At 29.6% G+C, this 15,200-nt stretch overlaps 1 protein-coding gene across 1 annotated transcript; it reads right to left on the bottom strand.

The window, feature by feature from the left end:
• Positions 1-230: 230 nt before the first annotated feature.
• LOC143251512 (uncharacterized) lies at positions 231-4,144 on the bottom strand. The gene is made up of 2 exons (XM_076502789.1): positions 4,093-4,144; positions 231-2,566 (listed from the first exon to the last, which is right to left on the bottom strand). The coding sequence occupies exon 2, from the start codon at positions 2,509-2,511 to the stop codon at positions 2,200-2,202; it is 312 nt and encodes a 103-aa protein (XP_076358904.1). The 5' UTR covers positions 2,512-2,566; positions 4,093-4,144; the 3' UTR covers positions 231-2,199.
• Between the last annotated feature and the right edge of the window lie 11,056 nt (positions 4,145-15,200).

Below are 15,200 nucleotides of genomic sequence, written 5' to 3'. Positions count from 1 at the left end.
CATGATGTCCGACTTTAAAATTACTTCAGTATCAAAATCAAACGAAAAAATATTACATTAAAATTTATGGCGTTGGTTTATATTCCTTTGCAAATAGATTTGAAGAAAAAGCAAAATATAGAGTACAACTTATGTTTGATTAAAACCAATGAATAGAAAATTACATCATAGCAGTGTTGTTTCTCACAGCTTTGACCTCAAGAATGATTGCGTCATATCAATCCACTATATAAATACGTAAACTTGAAGAATACTTTAACATAATCAACTAACTTACAGCTGATATCAACGACTTTTACCGTATCGCAATCTAATGAATATGAGGACAGTGGAAAGTGTTCTACAGTTTATTTTATAACTTAATTATCTGTTAAACTGTAACATAACTCACCGAAGATAAATAGTTGTATTTGTTGCATGGTATCATTTCATCATGAGAAGTTGCAGTTCTCCACGTAGAATAATGCCAGATAATTAAACTAAAATTGATTTCTGATGAGAAGATACCAAATATCATTATGAGACATTTTTAGTGAAATATAAATTTTTATTCAATTCAGTATAACGGAATTTCCAGTAAAATAATACTGTGACAAATGTTTTCGTCGTATAAAACAACAAACAGGAAGAATTATATTTTATTTTCTGCCAAGCTCCTTCAATGATATTTGTTACAACACAAGTCAAATAATGTTTATATTGACTATATTCACTAAATTAATCAATGATTTGTAATTACATTTATCAATGCAAGTTAAGCTGAACAATTTAGACTAAGGATGAATAATTTTAATTAATTTATATTTAAACTAATCGAATATATCATTTTTCCAACATTCCTGGTAGTTCTTATAAATGATTTCAAACATTATGTTACTCGTGAAAACTGTTCATTATTAACTTATCACATGTTTAAACGTATCCATTTTTGTTCAGTTGAGATGTTGAAATCTGGTACACGGTGATATCAACAAATGAATCTAAATATCATAAAACTACACGTGGGTATCTCTTTAATAAATCAACTGAATTTATTTCGTTATCCAAATATTTTTGTCAAAATATCTTAATCAGTATAAGGAAACGAAGCAAATTTGTAAAATCTGAACTTCTAAATAGAGATACAAAGACTTTCCTGAATAAAAACAATAAAATGTCAGAAACATTTTGAGAATTTGAAAATAACCAGATCATAAATAGATCAATTCATATATTCTTGCTATTAATACACGTACTTACCAACACCGAGAGATGAAACAATAATAAACAACACTTGTTTGATGTAACTTGTGCAGTTTAAATTCTTTACAGGAACACCATTGTATTGTTTATATTATATAAAGAAACATATTTTTATAGTTTCAACTATTTAAAGAAACATATTGTCCATATTATTCTACAGCCTATGGGATTGGTGATTCGTTTGACTGTTGTTTTATTTTCTCAATATATTTGTGGTATAACATTAACGCCAAAGTTTCCCTACTCAGACTGGAAATATATTCTAAAGAAACTACCCACCAGTAAGCATATAATTCTGTATCGAACCGTGTTAATGGTACATGAAAACACACACCAACAAATTCTCTAAAGATGTTTTAAAGTATAAATTACTCTTCATTTTCTATTCTAAAAAATCGAACTTAATTTCAATCAACAGTTTTTTTATTTCACAATTCAGTTTACGAAGCTACTCGTAACTATGTACGAACCTGTACGTGCCCAAAACGATGATCAAACCCCGATTTCTGTTGATGTGAATATGCAGACTTCCCGCTGTGCCATTGGGGATAAATGTTGGTCAATCAGTAAGTTACTATCAAAATTATAAACTGTTTAATCATTTTACCTACTTTCAATTTTGTATTCCTGAATTGGTTTGCTTCTTCCTTTTTAATTTCACAGAGAATTATTTGTGCTAGGAGTCTCTAATTTATCAGTGTAAATTGACTATTGGGCTACTATATTACCAATGAATCGTAGGATTGACCGTTATCATAAAAACTTCTGAACAACTGAAAGGGTGAGCATGTTTCGTATGACGAATATTTAAACCCACGACCCTCACGCTAAAAATCAAGCGGCCAGGTAATTAAATTTTGTATCATTCTTACGAGAAAAGTGAAATTTCGCAAAATTTATATATTAAACGTTTAACATACTCAATAGTTTAAAGAAACCTGAATTAGCTGTTACCAATTATTCTCTGCCTTTACGATTTCCTGCAACCAAATTTTGACGGACATTCTTTGTTAGCTCACGATCCAATACTATTTCGTATCCCAAACTGCTATTGCAGCTTCCACCACCTCTCAAGCAATAGGTAGCGTCTAAGACTCTGGTTGTGTCTATTTCTAACTCTTTCCTTTTGTCTTTTTTATTTCCATTACTTTTATGAAAACCTGGATCACTGTTACTCCCATGTCTGTCATTACCGCTCGTATCTCCCCCTTTGTTTCCGTGATCACCGCAACCATCGTAGATGTTCCGGGTTTCTATCGTTATTTCCATTTTGAGCTTTACTTTCTATAGTGCAGACCGTAGTATCCAAAAGGAAAACGAAAACCTGTGATAAAAATATATGTATTAAATTTTAACTTTCTTACGAAATTATAACCATTTAAATAATTTACACTCTCGTCGTGGAAAGCTTGTGTATCTTCAGTTGTTGTTTTTTTTACAAAGACAATACATCTCCCCTGAAAGCTAACAGGATACAGAGAAGTATCAGTGCACACGTGCATGAAACAATGATGATTATAGAACAACAATGATTCTCTAAAATATGTTGAGAAAGTTTCCGCTGCACCTTTAGCGTTTAGTCTGTGATTAATTGACGATATCAAGGTCACTCAAGGGGTTATTGAAACTATGGACACTATTAATGAGTGGAACCAGGAAGAAACTGTGATAGGTTGACACCACCACATGATGGAATAAAGTTACGAAGGATTGATTACAAACAAGCTTAAAACATCCTGAAATGTAAACAGCTGGCTTATTGAGCAAATATCGATAACAAGAATGTGTGTACAGATACAAGAGAAATCTTCGGGTCAAACATTTGACCATGTAGTAATATTTCTTTTGGAACATTACTTTTTCGAATTGCAAACACTTGAAATATATTTTACGGAAATTAACCTAAGCCAGCATTTGATTCTGTATAAAATCGTGTTCCTTGAACAGGAGAAACACACAGACAGACACACAAACGAAAGTTTTCTTTTAACTATAAATTACACTTTATTTCTTACTTGATTCAGTTTATTCTTTTGTGTTTTCTATAACAAAAAATAAAAAAATAAATTTCAATGTAATTTTTATTTCAATTTATTCAGTTTAATGTTCTTTGTTTTTATTGTCAAAATAATTAAACCAAGTTTCTATGAAAATTTTTATTATTTATAAATTAAGTTTACAGTAATTTCAAGAATATATTTTTATTGCACTATTATAACCTTCAGGCTGTTAATTCAATAACGGCAAGGCTTTAGAACATCATTTCTATTGGTGATAATCTGGATCCTAACAAGCTTTAAAAAAGAAAAAGATGTATAAACTTTCATATAAATTAAATAAAAAGCAAAAAATTGTCGATGTTGTAATAAGTAAGTTATTTAATTAAATTTAATTATTTTTAAAAGATAGGCGAAGTTTATTCGTGATGACGAGAAACCAACTTCAAGTCAAAATGTATCTCAAGATGTTTGGTTGGAGTATTAAAACATTTACTAAGATTAAGTTGAGTACAACATTTCCACCTTCTCAGGTCATCTTCAGGTTTACAAAGAGTTGACAATTTTTTCTTGGTTAATTTGATGAAGTAATTCTTAGAAAGGAACTCTTATACAGAATAGAAGAATTCCCAATAAACCAGCACTTTGACAAATGAAATAACAAACAAGAAGTATCATGTTCAATTTCCCACCACGCTCTTCAGGAATTAATTTTGGTCTATTTATCTCACATTATTCTGCCACTTCTCATACTGGAATGATACCAAGAACCTGATAAAACTATTTGTCTCCGGTGAGCTGTGATAGAGTTTAACCGATAATTAGCTTACAAAATAAACTATAAAACACTTACCACTGGCTTCATCTTTATTAGACTGCAATAAGCTAAAAGACGTTGATATCAGCTGTAAGTTAGTTCGTTATGTTAATTGTGTTCTTCAAATTTACGAATTTATATAATATGTTTTATGACGCAATCATAGTGAAGGACATAGCTCTGAGTTACGAAACTGTTATAACCCAGATTACCATTTACTGATTTTAATTATACAAAATTCGTACTTTATAATTTGCTATCTCTTACAGATGTATTGATAAAAGGAATTTAAACCACAAATCAACGGTATAAACTTTATGGAAATGTTTTAATTTTCTTTTTGATATTGATGTTCATTCAAAGTCCGATATCATACTGAATAAACATTTGGTGCTTATATCGGTAGTTTGTCCAAAAGTAAAATACAAAGTTGTTTGTTTTCCTTTGTTATAATCTGAATTATTGTATGTGAAAACTTTAATTTGTTTGTTATTTTATACATTATTATTATTTATTTCTTTGTCACATTCCAGACGAGTTTAGGTTAGGTACACTTACGTTATGTTATGTGAAACTTTATAACTGAGTTTATTTAAGTTTATTTAGATGAAAATTAAACATTTTATTTAAATTATACGTTCTACGGTGCGTCCAATAATTACTTCTTAGTGACTTATTATTCTATGTTTCACAGTATAGACAACTGAATATACGGAAGACTCAGCAGAGCGACCGATGTGTCTTTACTACAATAAAAACACACAAACACAACAGTATATAAATAAGCTTTCCGAACGCTAATTTTTATTGTCAGATACTTATTTAATAACAATTGTTTCACAGTTGGTATAGTATGTATGATTAACAACTCATGTTCTCATAAAATACGTTTCTCTATCCACATAATTTCTTCCATCAACAACTGTTTACGAATCTGTAAACAGATCTGAAATTAATGCAAATATTTAATTTAATTTACTAACTTGTTTCCGAGTCATTGAAACGTGCTTCGTATGGTATGTTCTTTTTTTTTATAAGGTTAGTTACACTTCTTTTATTGATTATAATGTCTGTAATATATTTAATTTGTAATGTCTATATGTTTTATCGAAAGGTTTTTGTAAATGTTATACCGCAATTTATGTTTGTCGTAAAAAATCTGGTTTTAAAAGAAAATGTAGTCAGCAAAGATATTATACGCTTATAGTGTGCATGTAACACTATTATTACAATCTGTTATATTTGTTGAAAATTTCTAAGGAACAATATGAAATACGAAAAGGTTAAAATGTAATAGGTTTAACACGTTTCTCTAATATAAAGTATAAATATGTCTTAAAATGTTTTTCAGTTTTTTATTTTATAAACTTTTTTTAATGAGAGTTATTGTACATTATTAGCTTGATATCTTGTTTAAAAATAACATAGATCTTTTAACATATTGTCTTTATTACGGCTTATAATAAGTATAAATCTTTTTCCCAATTTCCTATTTTAATCCCTAGATTTTTTATCAAATTCTGAGCCCTGTTGGTTCATTAGATCAGAAACTGGTGAATATAATATTACTGTTTGATTGTTAACAGTTTTATTGAATCTTTTTGAACTGGACAATAACATATCACACTGTTTTCCGATGTCGCAGCAAAACTGTAACCATGCAGGAAATATCGAAGTGTTTCCGTAAAGTTAAGCCAAAGAGCTCGTTCTACCACACTGTTTCAGTTCATTATTGAAAAGGAAACGACGAATATATGTCAATAGTAATATTTTATGTTGGGACTGGAAATCGAATGTTTTTTGAATGTTCTGAAACCATGATTTCATTAGATAAATAATTACTTCCCATCGAACATTGTCTGGAATATAGTGCTATCTAGTGTGACACAAAGAGTTTAAAAAACTTTTTTTGTGTAGGTGTCAGAGATTTTATTTTGTGGTTATGATAAAATGACATCTAATGACGATTTCTGACTGTAGATTATGGTAAAGCACCAACAGTGAATTTAATTAGTCTTACCGTTACTGCTTTCATTTCTCAAAATACAAATAGATGGGCATATTTTATGGTATCTTTTAAAATAAACAGTATTATCAAAGAAAGCTTCCACTGTTACCAATCCTACTTCATATCCCATAAACTCACTTTGAGAACTGGCTAATTAAATATTAAAATTGTTTCGTTAGTGTCATGTGAGTTTTGGCCAAATAATTTGTGATTTAGATTTGAGATTAGTGAACAAAATAATGGTGAGTTAATAAATGCTGAAGCATTTGTAAATAACATAATAGCTAGACACCCAGTACTTACTGACGGATAAAGGTAGTAACTTCGTTTCTAAGTTAGTAAAAGACATTTATCAATTGTTAGGTGTCCAGAAATCTGAAACAACTGCTTTCATCCAGCTGCTACCGTATTGGTAGAAAGATTCAATAGAACTTTGCTAGGTATGATTTCTCAATACTGTGAGAAAGATCAGAAAACTGGGGAAGAGCTTGTTCATCTTTTACATAAGTGATGAAAATGAGTCTACTCTGGAAAGTTCGTTCTTTACATTACATGGGAGAGATGTACTGATCCCTATACAAGAAATAATAAACCCAAAAATATTTTGTCATGCAGTAGGTTACGATCACAAGACTGAGCTATTACAGAGATTGCATTTAACCTTTCAGTTACCCAATAAACATTTAACACAACCTTCTGAATATAGGGAGAAACAAGCAAATAAAAAGGCAAAACCTAATGATATAGAGTTAATGTTAGCTCTATTGAAGGAACACGTGGTGTGCTAAAACCTTTAACAATATGTTAAGCCATATGGAAGTTGAAATTAGAATTAAGTAGACAATATAACATGTGTATATACATTGTTGTATATGTTATATATACATATGTATGTGGTTATAACACACTTGTCTTTATATGTTTTAGTTGTAGACATATCTGTAGTTTTATTTCGATCATTTTCCTACAGATGATTGGAAACATGGCGACAAAGAACGAGAGTAGTGTACCGGTAAAAACTAAGATGGGCATGATTTTATTGGAGAAGAAAATTTTGTATTATAAGGAGATAAGTAGATATTTTTCGAAGATATATCATTTTTACAGTATGTACGATAAATAATATGATCACAAAAGGAAGCAATATCATTGGGAAATCTTTTATAGTAAGTAGTCGTACTAATTTCATGAGAGTGGTTTGGAAAGTATGACGTCATTTCATATGACAAATCAGGTAATAGCTATCTGATGTTTAGTAAGGATCTTACAGAAAGGATTAACTAAGAACTATGAGACCTTTGACGATATCTTGTTAAGATAGAAGTTTTTACTAGAATTAAATATATTAAAAATAGGGTTTTGATTCCCTACCGTAACCCACAAAAACGTGTTTTAATAGACAGGTGGAAATGTTTTGAAAGTGTTCGTTAGCTCTAACTGTGGAAGAGGAAGATATCCTGAAATGTACAGAAGGTACCATTAGAGTATGTGACCCTGAACTGTGTAAAAATATAATAATTTTATTTTCACAAAATTAAGACACAAGGAACTTCGTTATTTTATATGTTAAAAATGAACTTACCTCATTGATATTAAATTAAATATCAAACTGTTTTATTATCGAACTGATGTAATTGAATTAAGGAACAGTTGATGTCATAGATTGGTTTGAACTTGTTCTGCTTACAGCCAACGAATTACATTATCCTATAGTTTTAAAAGTAAAACTAAATATACAGGAAGTCCGATAAATATAAGAGTACCCGACTGGTAAGAACTATTGTTTATAAAAAATTACAGAATATTCAGAATATAATTGAAGAGTCAAACCTTATTGAGCTGTCGTCAAACATGTAAGATGAAATCTGAAACTTCACCTGTTCGAGAGCTGGGTAAAGTATCAAGGAATTCATCAACATGTAGAGTGCTACAGGAGAAGTAAGTAACTGAGATAATTGGAAGTTGACTGATTCAGTAATGATAACATTATGGTTTTTGTAGTTTTGCTAGTAAATAGTGTGATATACACAAAACGTGAAAGACTGGCTTTAATGATATGTTGTAAGATAGATGAGCTGTTTAAATTCAAGAATAAAACTAAATCAGGCCTGGACAAAAAAGAAGGTTGTCTTTCTCACAGGGCACTGAAGTGGTTGATTTATGTAACGAAAGCCCATCTGATTTTGATGTAGAGTGATTTTTAATAGCTACACTTTGTTATTAAATTTGTAATTAATTGGCTAGGTTACCTCATGGTAAGTTAAACATACATATTAACTTTTAATAAAATCAATTAATTTATATGTATGTTTGAGAATCTAAAAATGAAAAGTTTGAGAACAGGTATAGAAGGACAAGATTAATTAGCCAGAGACGATAACAAAAGAAGTTTTGAAATATTACCCGAAAAACAATCAATGACAGATAAAAACCAACATTACGATAATGTTATTCAAGTAGACGAAAACGTAAGCGAAGAAGTTGTAACTGAGAAATTGAAGTGCGTGTAAAACAGCGCAGTGCGCGAGTAATTACAACGTTCCACTCCTTGAAGATATTTCATGTATGAGTTCCAGACCAAGAGAAGACCAGGAAAGAACTAATAATGAAATGAAGACGAATGAGGACGCGTCTTGATTGCTACGAATGACATGCAATTTGATGTATTAATTAAACGTAAGTAATATAAAGTATACCTATATTAATCATTTTTTTTCTTAATTTGGAGTTTCTTTTACAATTAAGTATTATATGGTGAAGTGTTATATAGCTAATGAATATTATATGATAACGTACTATCGTTGAATGTGCTTATTACCAATCACTATATCAATGAACAAGTTTATAATAAATACATGGTATATATATATACATATATACATAATAGAAGATTGTAAATGTTGAAGAATATAAGATGTAAGGATGGAAAAATTGAGGTTTCGCTTGTAAGTATTAATCAGATATAATTTTTCTTTTTAAACGACTAGGAGTGAGGCCTCGCTTAATATTTTAAAAGCCTCGTATTATATTGGTTAACAATGAGAAGTGTGATACAGGATACAGTGAAGTATCAGTACACACGTATATAAACAACAATAATTATAGAATTATTATAGAATTATAATTACAATTATAGAATTGTAACTAGTTGACGCAATCAAGGTTTTTAAAAGAGTTGTTGAAACTATAAACATTGTATTAATGAGCTCAATAAAAAAAACTGTCACAGCTTGACACCATTACAATATGAGATAAAATTACGAAAGACTGATTTCAAACAAGCTTAAAACTTTCTGAAATGCAAACAGCTGGCTTATTGATTAAATATCGATAACAAGAATGTAAGTACAGATACAAGACAAATATCCGGGTCCAACATTTCATCACGTGGTAATATTTTTTTTACAGCATTTCTTTTTCGAATTGTCAACACTCGGTATATATTCTACAGATGTTAACCTAAGAAAGCATTTGATTTTGTATCAATTGGTGTTCCTGGTTCAGGAGAAACACACAGAGAGACAGATAAACGAATGTTTTCTTGTAACAATAAATTACACTTTATTTCTTACTTTATTCAGTTTATTGTTTTATGTTTTCTATTGCGAAAAAAAATCAAACTAAGTTTCAGTGCAGTTTTTTATTTCAAAATTACGTTTACAGTAATTTTAAGTATATATTTTTCTTGCTTTGTATAACCTTCGGGCAGTTTTCTGAATAAAGGTAACATTTTAAATATCATTTCAAGTGGCGATAATCCGGATTCTAAGACACTGTGAAAAAAAAAAAAACATATATAAAGTTTCATATAAGTGGAGTTAAAAGCACCAAGTTCTCGTTGTTATTATGAATAAGTAACTTAATTAACTTAAGTAATTTTATAGGATTAGGGAAGGTTTTCGGGATGACAAGAAACGCACTTGAAGTGAAATGTATCTTAAGACTTTGGTATGTGTTTTAAATCTCTTACTAATATTAAGTGGAGAACAACATTTCAACCTTCTATGGTCATCTTCCGGTTTTCAGAAACTTCGAAACTTTGTCTTTGTTAATCTGTTTAAGAAGTTTATGTTTTAAGACAACTACAAATTATTTGACTACTGCTGTAATTGGTTTCAATATTCACTATAAATTTATCTATCTATCTATATAATTTTTCTATTGATATAAGTCTAATATTCATCAAATGTGTATATAACAGACGTATATATATACGAGTGTGATCTTGTGTAACAAATAATATATCACAAACGCTATTCCACTTATGAATATCTCATATTTCTCTACAGCTATTTATAAAGCAGAAGTTAAAATGTTCCAGTCTTACCCTTTTGTAAAACTGAAGATGTCTTAGGCTCTGCAAATACAAAATTCTCTCTCTTCTCCCAAGACTTAACGATGACTTTAGTGACTTTAATCGATTATATCGTGTGTTGGTTCTATGCGGTAAATAAAGTTCACATTGCCCAATGTGTAGCTTTGCATTAAGAAAACAACATAGCGTAATGCCCTTATGTTTCTCATTTCATACGTGATAAGTGTTATTATGTGTATAAATTTTAAGCTCTTAGACATTATAAATTTCTCAGAAAACCAATTACTTATATAATTCATCCGAAAGCGGCAAATTCTTTAAATATTTAAAATTTATAAAACAGTAAAGTTAAATAGGATCTTCTTGCAAAAAAAGTAACAAAGCAGTTATGATATGGTCTGATAGTTATTAAAAGACTAGACTATGCATCTTTACCTGATTTAAAGTAATATTCACATCAATAAAAAAACATTATATAAGTCACAAATTTTGGACTTTTTGGGGTACTGTTTTACCATTGATAAGTCAAGCATGTGTCTGTGACGGAGACTCGAACCAGCGATTCTAAGAATACGAGTATAGCGGCTAACCAGGTGGTTATATTAATTCACTTTATTGCTACAAAAGTGAATCTCTGAAAACGTTTCGTAATTGAATGTTCATATACTCACTATAAATTATGTGAGTTATTACCAATTATCTTCTGCCATTACGGTTTTCTGCGCCAAATATCGACTGTCATTCCTTTTTAACTCAATATCCTATCATGTTCCTGTTCCTCTTCAATACCTACCTCTTAATTTAAGGTCACCATTTCCATTTCCATCACCAATTCCGAATCCTGGTTTTTTGTCAAATCAACTTTTACTCCTATGTCTTTCAACAACGCTTGTATTTTTCCCCATATCTTCATGACCACAATAACCATCGTGGATGATTCGTGCCATTTCGTTTGTCCGTTTTTAGCTTAACTTCCTTCATTGTAGACCGAACTATCCAAAAACAAAATGAAAATCTGTAATAAAAATAAATATCAAAATTCGGTTTTTTAGAAATGTATGACCATTAAAGAAAAAGACTACTCTGTGGACCGTGAGGAAATTTGGATCTACCAAAGTGTTTTACACATACACAAACACAAACAAACTAGTACAATGAATATTCCCTATTGTATAACATTTTCCCCATAAAGGTATAAGATTTTATTGTGAAATATTCATAGAGAGAGCATATTAAATATAAAATAAATTACAAATCATTGATTAATTTAGTAAATCTAGTCAAAACAAATGTTATTTTACTGGTGTTCTGACAGATTTCGCTGAAGGAGCTTGGTAAGAAATTCAACATATTACCTACTGTTTGTTTGTTATATGATGAGAACATTTGTTATGGTGATGGTTTCCTGGGATTTTTTTTTCTAAACTTGAATAACTTTCCTAGAATTATGTTATCAATTTATTTTGATAAACAATATCCCGCACTAAAATACGGTCTCTTCAAATTACATATTAATTTTGGTCTAATTATTTTCTGTCATTCTACGGAGAGGACTGACATATCTTTTGCTGAGATGATAACATGCAAGAAATACAGCTATTTCTCGCTGTGACTTGTGCTGCAGTTTAACCGATAATTAACTTATATAATAAACTGCAGACTACTTTTAACTGTCCTCATGTTCATTAAATTGCGATAAGGTAAAAGACGTTTGTATCAGCTGTAAGTCAGTTGGTTATATTGATAGTGTTCTTCAAATTTACATATTTATATAATGTGTTGATATGACATAATCATACTTGAGGCCATATTTGTGAGTTACAAAACTTATGTGGTGTAACTCTCTGTTTATTAGTTTCTTAATTAAACAAATGCCATACTTTATAATTGGCTAGTTTTACAGAAGTATTGATAAACGAATATAAACTATAAATAAAGGTTATATATTTTAAAGAAATGTTTTTAGTTTTCTTTTTGATACTGATGTACTTTAAAGTCCAACATCATTACAAATTATCAAAATGGTATTTGTATCGTTAGTGTGTCCAAAAGTAAATTACAGAGTTATTTGTTTCTCTTCGTTGAAATCTGAATATTTTATGTGAAAACTTTAATTTCTTTTTTTGTCACTCTATAATTATTTATTTGTTTATCACACTGCTATTGAGATCAGGTTTGGTTGGGTTACGTTATGTGAATTTTTACTGCTGGGTTTAGATTATGTTACTTTTGGTGAAAAATTTGCATTGAAGCTTAGCCGCTGAAGCTTCGAATAATGCTACCTATCAGAAGATTATTTAATTGAGGATTCTTTGGGTGAATGAAGCACACAGGCACTAACTCGAAGCTTTACAATTAAAATAAAGACTTCGAGACTCAGATTTTATAAATTCTTCTTTTATTAACTTTTTATGTAATGAATAGCTACATTCAACATCCATCTTTTAAAATGGATTAAATTTTTAATGTAAGTAACACTTTTACTGAATATTAATTTAACTTTGTACTACTTAATATGATTTTTGGTCCTTTAGAATAACGGCATTAGAATAGTCACAAAGAGTTAAAACAAGAAATAGTTGATGTTCTCTTTCCGGTGTTGGATATAATGATGTATTGTAGAGAACTTACATTGAGTCTAGAGATAATTTCTTTCTGAAGAGAGCTCCTCCTGGTGTCTGGAAAAAAAACTTCTGTTGTTGCTACAGATCTTGTTTTTTCATTGTTACATGATATTTCTTAAAGTTTTTTTTTCCACTATCCTCACGATCTATTAAATATGATACACAGTATCCACAAGTAGTTCAGAAACTTATTCTATTATGATCGTGTACTAATTCGTTACTGATCTACTTAAACAATCAAGCTGTCATAAATCATTCTACATCATAATTAGATAGGTAATAGTCTATAATTCAACCACTTCAGTGACCAATAAATAAGACAACTTTCTGTTCTTTCCTGGCCCTGTCCTGGTTTTCTTTATGAATTTACACAGCCCATCTAATTTCCAAAATGTCGTTAGAGCCAATATCTCAATATTGTGTATAATACCAAACTTACTAGTATTACCACCAAACATAATTTCATCATCTTCGAATCTCTGCTAGTTCTTATAAATTATTACAAAGATTTTACATATCTGGTAAACACTGTTCATTATAAACTAAACACTATGTTTACATGTATCCAACCATTATTCACTTTACAAGTTAATATCGAGTACACTATGATATTGAGAAATGATTCTAAATATTATAAAATTACACGTGGAATCTTCTTTAAAAACATCGAATAATTTTCTTATTGAAATATTTTCGTCAAAATAACTTAATCGGTATAAGAAACGAAGCAAGATTGTAAAAAGTGAACTGTTCATTAGTGAAACAAATACTTTTCAAATGATAAAATATCAGAAAAATTTGAAGAATTTGAAAATAACCACTTTATAAATTCATCCATTCATTCACTGTTTCTATAAAACACGCACTTACCAACACCAAGAGATGTAACAATAATAAACCATACTTCTTTGATGTAATCTTGTTTAAGGCCATATTTGGGAGTTACGAAACTGCTGTGGTGTAACTCTCTGTTTATGAGTTTTTAATTAAACAAGAGCATACTTTATAATCGACTTTGTTGTTTTACAGATGTATTGACAAACAAATATAAATCACAAATCAACGCTATAAAATTTACAGAAATGTTTTTAATTTTCTTTTTTCTTACTGATGACAAATAAGCATAATGGTGTTTATATTGCTAGTTCGTCCAAAAGTAAATTACAGAGTTATTTGTTTCTCTTTGATAAAATGTGAATTATTTTAAGTTTAAAACTTTAATTTCTTTTCTATTTATCACTTTATTATTATTTATTTGTCACACTGCTATTGAGTACAGGTTAGGTACAGTTACGTTATGTCATGTGAAACTCTAAAATTGAGTTTATTTTATACTTCTGAAAAATTCCAACTTTACTTAAATTACACGTTCAACAGGGCGTCCAATACCTATTTCTAACAAACTTAACGTTCTGTGTTTCACAGTAGCGACAACTGAATATACAGTAAACTCAGCAGATAGCCCGATGTGTGTTTGCGATAATAATAAACTCACTAACAGAACTGAATGTAAATAAACTTTCCGAACGATATTTTCTATTGACAGGAACTTATATTATAACATTTTTATCCAGTTGGTATAGCAAGTATGATTAACAGCTCATCTTTTCATTAAATAAGTTTATTTATCCAAATTATGGTATAAATTAACATCTCTTCAAGTTTAATTTACTTTACTATCTTGTTTACGAGTCATTGATGCGTGCTTAGTGAGGTGTGTTCTATTCTTCTTTTAAAGTTAATTTCATTAACTTTATTGATTATAATGTCTGTAATATATTTTATTTATAAGTTTATAATGTATGTTGTATCAAAAGGTTATCGTAACTAGTGTCCCGGAAATTATGTTTGTCGTATATAAGCCGGTCTCAACAAAAGAAACAAGTCTTCATCAACAGATATAAAATATGGGTATTTTGGTTGTGTTATTGTCATTATAAACTCTTCTACTTCTTCAAAATCTTTAAGGAACTATATAGAAAATATAAAGTTAGTAATATAGTAGGTCTAACAATCAATTTGATTCATTTGGATTATTCTACATTATTAGCTTGATATCTTAGTTTGGAAACAACCTATATCTTATGGGATATTGTCTATATTACGATGATGTTATGGTGTTCGCTGCGACAATAGAGGAAAATTTAGAAAAATTAAAACGTGCATTTGATAGATTACGAGAAGGAACTTTAAAGCT

Source organism: Tachypleus tridentatus, chromosome 6 (genome assembly GCF_004210375.1).
Source record: "Tachypleus tridentatus isolate NWPU-2018 chromosome 6, ASM421037v1, whole genome shotgun sequence".
NCBI lineage: Eukaryota > Metazoa > Arthropoda > Merostomata > Xiphosura > Limulidae > Tachypleus > Tachypleus tridentatus.
The sequence above is the reverse complement of the archived record's forward strand: the minus strand, read 5'-3'. Positions and strand labels throughout refer to the sequence as shown.

What these genes read in the sequence shown, in the direction of transcription:
- LOC143251512 (XM_076502789.1), bottom strand. Translation starts at nt 2,511, where the DNA reads ATGGAAATAACGATAGAAACCCGGAACATCTACGATGGTTGCGGTGAT.